The sequence below is a fragment of the Orbicella faveolata genome, unplaced genomic scaffold, assembly GCF_042242905.1.
Source record: "Orbicella faveolata isolate gen_17 unplaced genomic scaffold, um_ofav_v1 contig_36, whole genome shotgun sequence".
Classification (NCBI taxonomy): Eukaryota; Metazoa; Cnidaria; class Anthozoa; order Scleractinia; family Merulinidae; genus Orbicella; species Orbicella faveolata.
This window is the reverse complement of record NW_028301565.1, coordinates 15309937-15325149: the sequence shown is the minus strand read 5'-3', so window position 1 is coordinate 15325149 and position 15213 is coordinate 15309937. Positions and strand designations below refer to the sequence as shown.

At 37.9% G+C, this 15213-nt stretch overlaps 1 protein-coding gene across 1 annotated transcript; it reads right to left on the bottom strand.

Annotated features, from left to right (window-relative positions):
* Positions 1–2483: 2483 nt before the first annotated feature.
* Positions 2484–14636, bottom strand: LOC110055949 (dnaJ homolog subfamily A member 1-like). Its single transcript, XM_020762388.2, has 10 exons — positions 14483–14636; positions 14208–14314; positions 12594–12809; positions 9549–9644; positions 7807–7939; positions 7117–7337; positions 5534–5639; positions 5352–5434; positions 4427–4588; positions 2484–3792 (listed from the first exon to the last, which is right to left on the bottom strand). The coding sequence occupies exons 1-10, from the start codon at positions 14505–14507 to the stop codon at positions 3724–3726; spliced, it is 1218 nt and encodes a 405-aa protein (XP_020618047.2). The 5' UTR covers positions 14508–14636; the 3' UTR covers positions 2484–3723.
* Positions 14637–15213: the final 577 nt, after the last annotated feature.

Genomic DNA, 15213 nt, shown 5'->3' with positions numbered 1-15213 from the left:
ATCTTAAAGAATAAGCTTTTAGACAATTTTGTAAATACTCCCTAAACTTCATTTATTTTTAGTATTTTTCGCGACTACAAAGTTTAGATAATGTTGTAAATGTTTCTTAAATTTGATTAATTTTGATTGTGTAGTTATTAGTAACTTAGTAATTTAAGTAATTGTTCCTGAAAAGCCCCATTGGGGAGGTAACAATAAAGTATGTATGTATGATATACGACTCGCCCGTACCCAGACCTTCGCCGTTTCTGAACACACCCACGAGACCGGCCACTATCCTATCTGGAATGAGGTCAAGTTTATTAATCGAGATCCTCATTGGTACACACGTAGAGTCAAGGAAGCTATTCACATAACACTTCACCCTAATAACATCAACAGGGATAGTGGAATTGAAATTCCTGAAGCATGGATGTCCACGATAACAAAAAAAAAAAAAAAAAAAAAAAAAAAAAACCACAACAGGAGAACGGTACAACAACGGACCACTGAGGGAACAGCTACTCGTCGGCACAATGGAACAATAGGAGATCGAAATGCACCACCAACAGCCGACCTTTGTGATATAAATGATACCGTGCAATCAGTCGACCTTATCGCCTGAAGACTAGCAGTAAGCAGTGGAAACGTTGCGATCTACATCTCAAGTGACTACGTCGTGAGACAAACGATAATACACTTATTATATCTGCGGTTAATCGGGTTATAGTGGAGCACAAGGTTGTCTAGTAACAGCTTTCATCCCTCACGGTCTTTCGCTCGCTGTTCCACCTCGTTTCGACTGGTCTTGCCCAGGTCTTTATGCTTAGTTTCAACAGCTCTCCTACTGTCGCGCCTTATTAACAATAATTATTTTATATCGCTTATAAACTTCCCTGGATTTACCCTACCCACAGTTAAAATTCAACGCGACGCACAGCGCCTCATTGGCTATAATTACAGAACATAATCATCTCATGTCCAACACGCGCAAGAGGAATAATCGTTTTATTAAAAACACCCCAAAATTTAGAAAATAAAAAAAAAAAATAAAAAAAAAATAAAAAAATAAAAATGCCCCCAAAGATCACGTGTACGCTTGCCATATTTGTAGAGCATGGTATAATGGCTCATGTACCATGAGGGTTATGGGAGGCGCGGTGGCCTCATGGTTAGTGCGCTCATCTCCGGATCGAGCGGTCCGGGTTCGAGCCCTGGCCGGGGACATTGTGGTGTGTTCTTAGGCAAGACACTTTACTCTCACAGTGCCACCCAGGTGTATAAATGGGTACCAGCGAACTTAATGCTGGGGGTAACCCTGCGATGGACTAGCATCCCATCCAGGGGGGAGAAGTAATAATCCTAGTCGCTTCATGCTACAGAAACCGGGATAAGCTCCGGCCTGATGGGCCGCTTGGCTCGTATGCAGACTTTACCTTACCTACCATGAGGTACCATGAGGTACCATATTCAATGATCCAGTTATTAATAACATTGTGTATAACCATACCAACTAGGGTATCTAAAAGACAGTAATGCTGCGGCACATTCTGTTGATGGTGACATATTTTACGCAGTGATTCATCTACCTGCAAGTTCCAAGACCTACATTAACCTTTCTTTCTTAATGTAGCGTCAAATCGTGGGGAATTTGTCCTTGTATGCACGATGCATCAATGGCGAGGTGTGACAAGGGATCGTGACAAAAAAGCACATGGTGATCTGAACTATGTTTGGACATAAAACGGTACACATTACTGAACCTTCCCTTTTCCAGATTGCGAAAATCGAAAGATGTAGAAATTGTAGGAGCAGAAATCTAACTTATAAATTCTGTATTGGTACGCATTAAATGCCTCTAGAACTGACTGTGCCTCTAGGACTGACTGTGTCGAGGACGCGTTCATCGCGATGCGTGAAAATGCGAAAGTTTTAGCTTACATGATTCATGCTTGGATGAAAAGAAATAAATCGCAGCGTATATGAAATTAGCGTGTTCTACGGTTTCTGTTTGTTGTAATTATTCTACAAGCCTTAGTAACGACGATTCCTCTTCATTTAAGAATTCTACCTCGGAGGCGAGACGACTGCTAAGACCATGAAATGACATGCTAAGTTTAAAATGAAGATGTCACAATTAATCATCCAAATTTACAAACTTTCACAAGAGCAAGACTTGTGAAAGTCAAGCACGATCTCCACACCGTTTTTACAGGTAAATCAGAGCAAAACATAACTACTATTAAACCTTTCACACTGGAATCCGCGTGAAAAGACGGTGTGACATCCTCGTGTTGTTCGTGGCGCAATGCACTCTGGTAAAAAGTGGCGCAGTGCACTCTGGTTAAATGCAATGCATTCTGGTAAAAAGTGATGAATTCGAGAATTGGTGTCCCCTTTCATCTATTCTTCTTAAATCCTGATTATGTTGCTGCTCGCTCGCTACGCTCGCTCCGCAGCAATAATTTCTTGATGTTTCAAGCAACTCAAACAGGACCACAAAGTTTAGCCATTCTTTCAAAAGTTGTTTTATTTTTCCTAAACTTTATAAATTATTACACAAGTACCGTGACATTGAACAAAAGTTCCAAGTAAATCTGGTTGTCTCTAAATTGACTTGCAAAAAGACCTAAATAAATAAAATCTAAGAGCAAAACAAGAGCGTACTGTGTTCTTTAAACTACTTTAAATTCAAACCCAACGTTGTCTGGTTCTGTTTGCTAGTTGAAGAAGTTTAGCAGTTTGTATCTTCAGGATCTATGTGGTCCTTGAGGTCAAGTGGTGTAGATAATTTAGAGACAAAAATTAAAACTGAGAAAAAATAGTTTCTACATGTAGCTCTAGCTAAGATTAAAAACAATCAATGCATGTTACAAAAAAACAAATAAATAAAATAATATTTCAAAGTTGTAAATTAGTAGCACTTGTTTTTCTAATATTTGTATTTTTGGAATTCAAGTTATGTGCCAGGATGTACATTAGTCTAATGAAGGTAGCATCACATGTTAACTACTTTTATTCAGTTCACATTACGTTATTTTAGAGTGAGAGTTCTTTCAAAACTGCACGGTATCAATTTGAACCTAACCACAAAACTGTTTGCAAAGAGGATTCTCCAAAACCAAACAAAAACCAGAGACTTTTAAGGGTCTATGGAAAGCACACTAGTACAAATAGAAAACAAACAGCAACCATAAAGCACCGTTGGAATCAAACTACTGGAGTCTGTACCTTCTACAGACTCTGGTCATGGCCAGACCTTTCTGGGTTGATTGGTCTGCAAGTCAGACATGGCCAGCTTTAAAATTCATTAACAAGCATTTCATGCAGATGAAAGAGCTACTAAAGACCTAAACGACAAGAATTCTTCACAAACAACTTTTCATCAAAACCATTGTCAACAACATCACACCATGCAACCCACAGCATTGCCAGTATGGCAAATCAGATAATTGTGGTAGGAAAGACTCTACTTGTACAGAAAACTTCAGTGAGAAATTAAAGAGAGTTTACTCTTGGCTTTTTTTTAACTTATTACATACAGCCGCCAAACCATTACATTTGAGGATATACCATACCTACAACTTAATGCCAGACCAAAAGGTGACACAGTTTGAAGCCCAGCCAATTTTGGATTAAAAAAAAAAAACTTAAGTGATCAATAGAGATATACTAAAGAGGGGTAATAGAGCATTATAAGAGTCTTTTCATATGACATTCTGTGTAAATACAGGAGACTGAACACTATTGAGACTGACACTGTACTCCTGATCGCGGATGACCAAAGTCCTCATCATCATCATAAGCATTGCGCTAAAATGACAAACAAAAACACAAAAAAAACAAACACAAAACAGTTAAATCCTAACAATCATGTAACCCCCTCCTGCACCCCCAAAAGATATTTTTCAGAAGCTTGTTTTGGGTTTCATATGTACTAATATTGACTAGGAAGCACATACATAGCTGTAGCATAACCAGTTGAGACAGAATATATTTTGTGGACAAAAAGTTGATGAACCTTTGGCTTAAAGTAGAAGAACGTTCCCAGATTTAATGCTTCCCACTTAAGGTTAGACTATATTCACTACTAGGTGTTTGGTGCAGGGGTAAACAGTAAATTGTTAAGGAAGAGTTATAAGGCATCTGATTGCAGGTTATGTGTAAACCAGATACACATGTTTGTGTGATGAATCAACCACTCTCTAAATATGGGAGGCAGGCAATGCAAATGTTTCTGCCCTTTAAGTGAGCTATGAAAATTTTAACAACATTTGATAATTACTTGTCTCAAAGAGCTTTGTTCCAGAAAGCGAACTAAATGTAAATGTACTAGCATTATAACTAAACCAGCTTCTGTTTTAATCTACAACACTGCCTGTTTCTACACTGTACATGCACCTACAATCTTAAATGCAGAAAGATCCAAATGCGATTCAGTTCTTACCATGTGTTGCCTGCGACTCCTTTCTTGTTCATCGCGGTCAATTTTTACAAGGTCCACTTCTTCACCTTCTTCAGGAAGGATGACTTCTTCTCTGGGAGGCAGCAGCTGCTCCAGTTGAGGAATATTAGATGGTGAAATGAAGCTATCTGGAGGAAAGTTGATCTGGTACACATAAAAACCATTAAATGTTATTAGTTGATCAAAACCAAAAGACTCATGCTCTGATTGACAGCTGGTCACATAATCAAATTGTACTAATTACCAGATTTTTGTTTCCATACAATCCTTTCAAAATACTGTACAGCTACATGTAAGCTTTGACCCTTACAGAACACAGCGTACAGTGTATGCCATTGCATTGAAGCCAGAGCATTACGAATCTGCTACTTAGGTTAACGATAACTTTTGTTTCAAGCTATTCAAAGGGTCGATGAGCACAAACCCCTTGATAAACCCCTACCTAGTCAGTGGATTATATTGTATGCTGTTGGTTTGGTTAATCCGTAACACAGGTACATGTAGGTAGATTATTTTTTAGAGAAGGGCCTGGCACCAGCAGAGGAGCACAACCATTGGAAGCCATGACTCTCAATCTAAAATCATCTCACCATCAAAAAGATGCAGCAAAAAGATTGACTGCCATAAATGATATGCATGAAATGGGACTTTTAATTTGTAATGGAACTTTTGACTTGATCTGGGCATATTGTTTTGCCAAAAGAACCGAATTCTCACTGTCTTGTAATTGCCTTCTTACAGAAACAAGATACAATAACTGTGTACATGTAGCTTTAGCAATAAAAAACGTGAACATTCCTAAACATTCCTTGCAATCTACATGACTTTTATATATCAGTTACTGTTATACTGTTTTCATAATGCCTTCTAGGTAAAATTTATGATATACATATGCTCTCACGCTTACCGAGAATGTTATGATGAGTTGTCCTTTCTCGTAAGGATTTTTGTATCTAGGCATTCCTTCTTCTCTCACACATTTCATTTCACCTGCAGATAATAATAATACCTGTATATTAGCATGATTAAGGGACATTCCTGTAACTTAGTGATAAATAATTTTCTCAAGGCATAATAGAAGAAACTTACCAGGTCTAATGATTTCTCCAGGGTGAGATGTAATGACCAGTTGCCTTTTGTCTAACATTTCAATCGTTTTTTGGAAACCACAAAGCGCTTCTGTGAGTTCAATTTCCTGCAAAGGGGAAAAAGTGATCATTGTAATGTGTTGTTCCAGAAAATATCCATACCCCTCCCACAGAAGGTTTTTTAGCTTGAACTCCCTCCCCCACCCCTCTGGAAATTCCATTTTAGTGCCATACTTTCCTTTAAAAAATTGGGCTTTTGAAACCCCCCTCCCCTTTGGAATTTCCGTTAACCTTCCTTGAGGTGGGTATGGATATTTTCTGGAACTACACATTAATGATGACCTGTCAGATGCAACATAATTTGACACCAGTAATTCTATCTGTAAACTGTGATAACTCTTCTTAAATACATCAAATGACTGTCCTGTCTAATTTCCAGCTGATACATGAACTGACTGGACTGACACCCATGGACTGACACTAAGCCATTGTGGCAGCCATACACACCAATTAAACATGTACTACACTTCCACATTTGAACCCTTTTCCTAAGTGTACATTTTTTCTGGCCCAAAGGATGCCCACTTATGGGAGGTCTGACTGAAACACATGTACTTACATGTACATCTGTATGTAAAAGTTTCAGTCAGGGCAACTGAAATTCCACAATGCAAAACCACAATCATCGATGAAAAGGGAAGAAGGTAAAGTGAAGAGAAAATCTTTATCATTGAATAAATTAGTTTCTTGATTATGCACCAGGTGTCAAAGGTGGAGTACAGTAGTAAATCTGCCCCCACCCCCCACCCACCCACTAAGCATTGCCTGTATTCAAGATATACCCTCACTTAACCCTTTACCTCCTAAGGCAAATGGCAGTTTTTCCCAAATCGGCGAATAAAGACAATCTGCCTGTGTACAATATGCCATTTGAAAGCCACTAATCAGCTTATTTAAGAATTGACATCAGCAGCTATGAAGGAGGTAGACATTTTTGAGAGAAATTGCTTTAAAATAGGAAAATGAACGACTTCAAAAATGTATCAATCTTCTACTATATTAGGTATACCCCTATACTATAGCTTATTTAGCAGCTCTTAGTGCATAGCTTGATATGAAAAAAGTCTTGCATTCCATTTGCATCCTGAAGAAGGAACTAAAAACTTCTGAGGGTGGTCAACCATGTCTTGAATGGGAGGGGGTCAAAATTTTATGACTTCAATGAGCAGATCTTTTCAAGACAATTTTCATGGCAAAAATTCATAGAAATCTATCAAATATTCACAAAGTTATGACCTTGTGTGCCAATTTGCACTCTTAGGGGGTAAAGGGTTAAAAATAAGCAAAACAATTAAAAAGGCTGTCATACATTATAATGATTATACATTATACATGTAATGATTACAGTGTATATATAATACATTATAATGAATAAAATCTCTTTCTTAACAAACTGATGGCATTTACCAGACTGAGTGAAAATAATGTGGGTGCACCAAGCCACATTTGAAATCAATGTAGGGGACGATTAATCAAGAAAATACAGTACAATAAATGTAACATCAGAACTAATTATTTACATACCATATTTGTGTGCAAATCTAAATCACTTCGCCTGTAGACTGGGTGTTGCTTTTCATCAAGGATGATAATGATATCACCTGGCTCAATACCAGGTTCTTGGTCTCCTTCACTAGTAAATGTGATCTTCTGGCCATCTTTCATACCTTTATCAATAAAAACTTCCAGGATTTTACGTTCTTTGACTGTTTTCCTTCCCTGGCAGGTCTTACAGCGATCCTTTTCTAAAACAAACAAACAAAAAATATGTTGATGAAATCAGTACAGTACATGTACCTCCAAGAAGGTTAGATCCTCAAGTTTCCAAGGCATTTTTCTACTCACTGAGAATCTGAGGGGCTCGTGAGACTGGGGAGGCGAGAATGGACCCCTGTTTGCTCATAAAAAGGGGTCGCCCAGAGGGTCGGGTGTTTTATTCTGAAGAAAGGGGGATCTAGAGCCCTTGTGGTCATATAATATGTTTGAGGATAAGGTGGGTACCTAGACCTTGGGCACCCTTTAAAGATCCACCATTGTTCGATACTCAGAAGTTACAGTGTATGTAATTACTATGTAGTCCTCAACATGTTTCTCTTACAACATGAAGATTTCAGGAACACAACTCTGAGGCACATGATCTTCACTCTTAATTGAGTTGCACTCGTATTGTCTCCAAGTTGCCTTCACACAAGAAGTCATGGTGGCTGGAAATACCTGATATTCTTTCTCCATTGCCACCACAATCTCTGCATTGCGTTTGAATTTGTTGCACCATCCCTGGAGCAATTTGATTGATCCTGATATACATCCCACTGCCATGACATGTATTGCAAGTTACCACTGAGTCCTGCAAACAGCAAACAGTCAACTTCAGATACCATCCAAGAATGAATTGTATTCCGAGCTACATGTATCATGAAGGGAAGCAGCCAAAATTGTCTGTATTCATGCATTTTGAGCCATTTCATTGTTGCATGCACCATGCATTCACATGAAAAATACACACAACTTGGCTGTATCATCTTGGATTAAAAAACAGAACTTACACTGTACGAAACTGAATGTTTTGCCAAGTGTGGGTGATGTTTAGTACACCATCATGATACTTTTGGGTAAAAATTCAGCTTGGTTTCTTCTTAGAGTTGTTTATTTCAGTTACCTGTTGACCATAAAAGCTCAATTCTATTTCATTTTTATAATTTGCTGGAGAGCCATGTCAGTATGCACAGTACACAATGTAAGATGCAATGGTAAACAGGGTCCAAAATTAACTTTTTTAGGCAGGCACCAACTGGCGACTGAAATTTTTCTTTCAGTTGCCATATGGAAAAATGTGGTCGGCAAAAAGCATCAGCAAAGTTTTTTCCTTCGCAGTGAAACACAAACCAAAATTTTTGGTTGCCACGGGCTTGCCGGCAAAACATTTGCAATCGATGTAATCAGGAATCAAACCAGTGCTGAAATCATTTTTTGACCACTTTGACAGATCTACATTTTCACCTTTTGATGCCCAAAGAATATCTAAATCCTCAACTAATTTCATCGGGGATGTTCAGTCTCCACTTTGAAATAAATTATGGAAAGAGTTCAGAACATCTTTGGGCACCACATTGTAATATTACGAAGGACACAAACGGAGTGAAAACGAAATACACTTTACTCGAACCCGACACGATTACAACTAAACTTCAAGCTATAACAGAATACTAAATAAACTAAAGCACCCTAGAGGTCCCTAGAGGCACGTGCTAATGCATATTATAACACACATCACGTGAATAAATAAAGAACACATGTGGCCTCTAGCGCCCGCAATACATGTATGTATGTTCTGGGAAACCGCTGAAAAAACATGGCGGCGAGCTTCGCACTGATGGTAGCTGTGAAACATTGTAGTAGATTTATAATAACAGGAAAGTCAGTTTTATACTTCAAAATTAGCGGAAAGGTAAAAAGTAAGTGACTAATTGGTTGTCAGCTTTGAATTTTATTTTGATTGATTTGGTTGAAAATCAAAGTTATTGTTTGTATAATTATCGTGGCGTGAACTAGTTAATCGCCCGCTGGCGACCAGTTGTGAAATTCTGGTCGCCAGTGCAAAATTTTTAGTTGCATTGACGACCAGGAAAGCGCAATTTTGGACCCTGGTAAAGTGCCTAAATCATATGATTATAATAATTTGTTTCAGCTCCATCAACTAACAGTTAATGTGACAAGCTTTGCAGATTTCATTGTTCAGCAAAACAAAATATTTTTTTTGTTTCTTGTGCAACAAAAGATCTCCAAAAGATGCCACAGGAAAACTGAGGTTTTTCAACATTATTTCTTTTAACATTATTTCCATTAAACTGAAAACCACATGCAAAAATTCAGGCACTTTTGTGGAAAAAAATTCACACAAAAGCATCACTTAGAATCATCATAACCAACTTACAGCTGTAATACAGCGTACACACCTTCTTCCCTCCTCGTCCTTCGCATTTAGAACAAACAACATTTTTTTGCAAGGCCAGCTGCCTTGTTGTACCATTGTACATGTCCTCCAGAGAAACCTAACAAATGAAATAAAGCATTATACATGATGAATAAATCTCACTGACTTATTCACATCTGTATATACTGAAGCAAATAACAGAGGTGTTGGCAAGTTTATTGTTAAAGTCAAAGTTGCCCTCACTGAGCTAAGTACTGTAAATTGTATCAGGTTCTGTAATGGTACCAGTTGTGACATGGTCAAAATGTCCTGACAAACAGCACTTTTGCCACAAACAGTCAGTTGTTTGTGATACTCGCTGGATGTTTTCAATAACTCAAAATTACTGGGTCCATCTGGTTCCCCTCTTTATTCCTGTTATATAATCCACTCGAACATGTCCTTACAGTAATAACAAAACAATTTACAGGATTATTTTCAACTACCCCAGGGCTGGAAATAACAGTCAGTCATCGGACATTGTCCGACCAAATTTTGAATATGTCACATTTTGATCGGACATGATGTCCGAGCATTTAACCAACACCTATTGTCCATCCATAAAATTTGGTTATATAAATTGTTAAAAAGGCTTGAAGTTGCGACCGGTATGGTCGCCAATGCGGCTAAAATTTCATCTTTGGCGACCAAAAATTCTGGTTTAGTCGACAACCGAAAATATGTCTGCGTTCACAGGCTACCATAAATGGCGACTACATTTCTCTGTGTTGACAATAACGGTTATTTTCTCAGTCATTATGTCCTTCCAGAAATACATAGTGAAAGATCTTTGCTTCTGTATCATTCAACATAAGAAAAGAAAGCAATGTATCCTTTTGCTTTGCTGTAAAGGATTCCCTCACATCGGAAAACTTGCAAATGGCTGATTGTGTTTGAAATCGCCCTATAATGCATTGCAAACCTTTGAGCATTGAGTTAGTCATGTATGCATACCGATTGTGTCTTTTGTAATGCATACACAAAATTAGTGGCCAAAAAAGTCCTGGAAATTTTTTCTTTACAGATGTTATGCATTGAGTTCTTTTCTGAATAAAATTCCACTTGATTTTTATCACTTACTCGCCAAATGGCTACTCAAGCATTATTTTAAATTTTGGGCCCTTGACTTTGCACTGACAGTTTGAGCCATATCCAGGAGCCCATTATGGGCTTCTGCCATATCATAAAGCAGAAGTGCTCATCTTTCCTGTACTTACCAAATAAAGTACTTTTCAGAAATCGCCCTATTATCCATTACGTGCATTGCGATATGCTGTTAGCCTTTCATGTATGTACCCTAGAATCAACTTTGGTCAGGAGCCCATCATTAGGAGCCTGCAACTCCCATACTAAGCCTATGTCACAGGATTTTTACAGACCGGTCTATTTTCAGGCTTCTTTTCCCTCGAAAAAGGCCAGTTCCCGTCTATATGGGCACGCATCAGTAAGGGGAGAAATGGAGGCCTCAGGTGGACATGGCAACCTAATCTTCCAGTGAAATTATAAAGTCTGTGCTTGTGATTGGTCACTGAGGTTCCGGCTGGGGCTGAATTCTCGGTAAATTCAGACTAAAAATAGATCAGTCTGTGAAAACACCGGGACAGGAATAATTGAGGTAGTTGCACACTCCTGGTGATGGGCTCCTGCATAGAAAACTAGGTTTGCGTGAAGAACATATAATCAGGAGATAACCAGGAGAGATTGGTGCAGTCATCTAGTAGATAAAGTCGTCTAGTTAATCATAAGTGATAAATAAATCAAATTTAAATACAGTTTTGAACGATTTGTATTGAAAATCTTTACAGTATGCTAATAAATTTTCTTATGCTAATTAATTGTGCTAATCAATTATGTAAATTAATGTCCAGTCAAACTGATACGATGTCCGACCAAAATGAAGATTTGAAAGGACACATGTCCTGTTAAAGAAGCAAAATTATTTCCAGCACTGCTACCCTTAGATGAATTTAATTACATGGTTTGTAAGCTCATTTCAAGTCTCAGATCTGTTGGTTAGTACCCTTTCCAGTCAATGACCAGTACATACATGTAGCTATTTACTCTTCTAAATGAAGAGAGGCCCTGAGAGAATTAAGCCTTTCCCCATGAAAAACACAGCTCTAGTCTAATCTGTAGTGCCCACTGTAATCCAGAGTCCTAAGCATTAACCCCTAAACTATACCAACCACTCTGCAGAACTATAAAGAATGGCTACATCATGCAGCTGTTTCCCAAAATAAACCTTGCTACTTAAGAATTCTCCCACAGAATGAAATGTCAGTGATTTGTTTTCTAAACTTTATCAACACTTAGAGAGTACATTTTAATAACAAGCAACACATGCACATTTTACAGACTCTGAAACCAAGCCCTAGGATTTCAAATTTCATCAGTAACACTTTTTTGGTTCTGTGTCTAGAGATCACGGAAAACAATCAGTAAGGGATACTTTTTGCATCAAAATTTTACACTTTATTTGGACACAAATAAAAGAAAATGAAAATAGCGTTGAGAATAGAGAAGGAAATGAAATGAATACAAAGTATCTTAGCTAGTTAGTTTATAAATAATGCAAAATCCTCCGCATTGGTCTCGTTTAATTATTGTTAATTTTACAGAGAGAACTTTTGTACTCTTCTACTTCTGCTTTACGATGGATGCTGACCACGTAAACTCATTGCTGGAAAGAAAACCAATAATATTGTAGCTGGTTCAGCCTTTATCAGCCGTTTGTCCACCATCTTAAATCCGCTTCAGACTGCGTTGCACATACTGTGTGATGCACTTTGGGACAGATACACGAATGCAGATGAATGAAGTGAAAAAACAAGGAGTGCTTATCAAAGGAACTGCACACTCTATCAAACAAAGTTTGACCTTCAAGGCTGACGATGTCCGTAGCAAATGGTTTTTTGGTTCTGTTATTTCTCAATAACGGTAACGACAGGGTACCGGAAACGATTGTTACTGTAAAATCCTAGGGCTCATAAAACTCATATAAATGTGTAAATTAGAAGAGAACATGTACCTTGAGCTGGTGAATCATGTCCTTCCCTTTTCTTTCACCGTGACTACTTCTGTGTCGACCATGACCTGTTCCAAAGAACATGTCAAAAATATCCATAGGTGAATGAAATCCACCCATGTCCCCGCCACTGTTCAGCGCTTCCTCTCCTCCTTCATCATAAATTTTCCTTTTCTTCTCATCTGACAGGACTTCATAAGCATGAGAAATCTGCTTGAACTGTAAATCAAAGACTTATATTTACTTACAGCTGTGATGGTATAATTCTAATAACAAGAACTTATCATGATGACAAAATATTCCAGGAGCATGCATTGGACATGAGATGGTACATAACCAACAAGGCATGTAGCACCAAGTTGCCTAAAATCATCTCATATCCAACAAGTGCGAGTGGAATAATTGTTTTATTAAAAGCACCCCCAAAACTCACGCAAACGCTTTCCATATTAATTTTTGTAGAGCATGGTATAATGGCTCATATCCCCTGATGGTTAAGCCAGTGAAAACTATTGAACTGCATTATGCAATGATCCAGTTTTAAATAATAGCATATATTTTGACAAAATTCAATCAGAGAGGACAGCAGAAATTGGGCATCTATACCTCTATGCATCACATAAATGCACTCTTACTTATAAGTTTAAATTAGTTCTTTCTGAACTCCCATGAAATTTAACTGAAAATTTTGTTATTGATATGGTCAGTAGTAGCTGTTTATCAAATCTGACTGTAAGTTATGATTTATCAAACTCGTAAACAGTAAACAAAGTGTGGATAACACTATCTGGTGGAGTAATCGCTATCCAGTTTGTAAGTGTTTAACAAATATCTTAACTGGGGAGTGATTTATATCCAGAGAATAGTGAGAATACATGTATCCATCCTTGAACTACCACAGACAAGGAGCAATTTGTTATGCTAGTTATTTTTAATCCAAATCCACCCTGTATGATTTTTGTCCACTTTCTCAACAAGTGTTAATTCATCCAATCCAGTGAGTGTCACATGTACAACAATTGCAGTGCCAGTGTCAACAAAAAATGTTACAGAAAAGCTAAGGTAAGCGATCACTGCACTACAGTTTATTACTACCCATTTCTGTAATAAGTTTAATAACGGTTCAATGTCCATAAAACACATGTAAAACACACACACATGCCGTTCGAAATTAAGACTAAATTACAAATTCGATTACATAAGAATGTCTTGGGTAATTTTCTTGTAACTTATGTTGATAGCATTACGATTAACGTAAAGATTATGGCTTTCCTTCTCAAGAAGATTAAGAAACGGATTTAACGCCGATTTCAGTGTATTTGTAGACCTCAATAACCAAGGTCTTCACAGTCTGTAGCCCAGATTAGAGAGTCTTATTTATTGAACTATATTGAACGTCGTGTGGCTGTCTGGTTTTTAAAAACAAAGTCCTCGTTTTATTTTAATTGACCCAATCTCATTCTCGATAAATTCGAAGTAAGCAATACAGAGTAAGCTACACAGCCAGCCTTTTTGTGCCATCATATAACTTAAGCTTAAAAATCTTGAAGATGATAATGAAAGACACCGCACTCAGGGAACGCCGAAAACGCAACTTGACTAGGTTTACATGTGTACCTTGTCACCGGCATCAGGATTTTTGTCTGGGTGATATTTCAGCGCGAGCTTACGATAAGACTTCTTTATTTCACTTGGAGTAGCACTTGGAGGAACACCGAGAAGATCTGTAGAAAGAACACGGAATGACATTTATAAAACGATCATGCGGCTCGATCGTTGTCATGTAGGAAAGTGAAATACACCCGGCGAACAAACAATCAGCTCGTACAACGAAAAACCTTGATTGAAATAAAGCGCAAGCAGGCCAAAGAAAAGTAAATTCAAAGCCTTACCGTAAAATGTCGTCTCCTTGACCATAACTAAAGGGTAAAGTCGCCTTTTTTTCAAGGAAATTGAACTCTTAACTCTGAAAATGTGCTACAATTCCGCTGACGCATGTGTGCCGTGAAGCTTTCCGCATTTATGTCGTAATATCGGTCCAGTACTTGCCGTTTGGGGTCATGCATTTTAAAAGCAGGGGACTGGAGCAAAGTGCGTCGAATCACACCTTATAGTCACACTAGCAAACACTTTCAAAATTAATCCAAAATTTAACTGAAAAATGGCTTTTGATTTTGATTTTGCTCATAAATGATAAAACTTTGTTTTGAGGATCAGACTTAATAATTATTTAGAAACCTCTCGACCCTTGTGCAAACGCGATCTTTGATGATTGTATACATTTCTTGGGAAAGTTCTCGAGTTGACTGACTCAGCATGACTCAGCTATATCAATATCTAAAAAGACTAAATAAGTAATTTGCTGAAAAATTAACAAGACGCTGAATGGTCTAGATTATCGAATTTGGAGTATGAAAACAGCAGGCTGTTTTCAGTTACAAGCGCAGAGGAAGAGGTAGATCAGTGACAAGAGGATTGATCGACGAGGAGCTGGGAAAGAGAGAACACGAAAGAGAGATCAAGAAATCTACGCTGTTGCTTGGCAAAGGTTTCCCATCAAGCCAAAGGAAATCAGTTAATTCATCGGATGAATTGGAAGGATGGGACAAGCACTCTAAGAGGT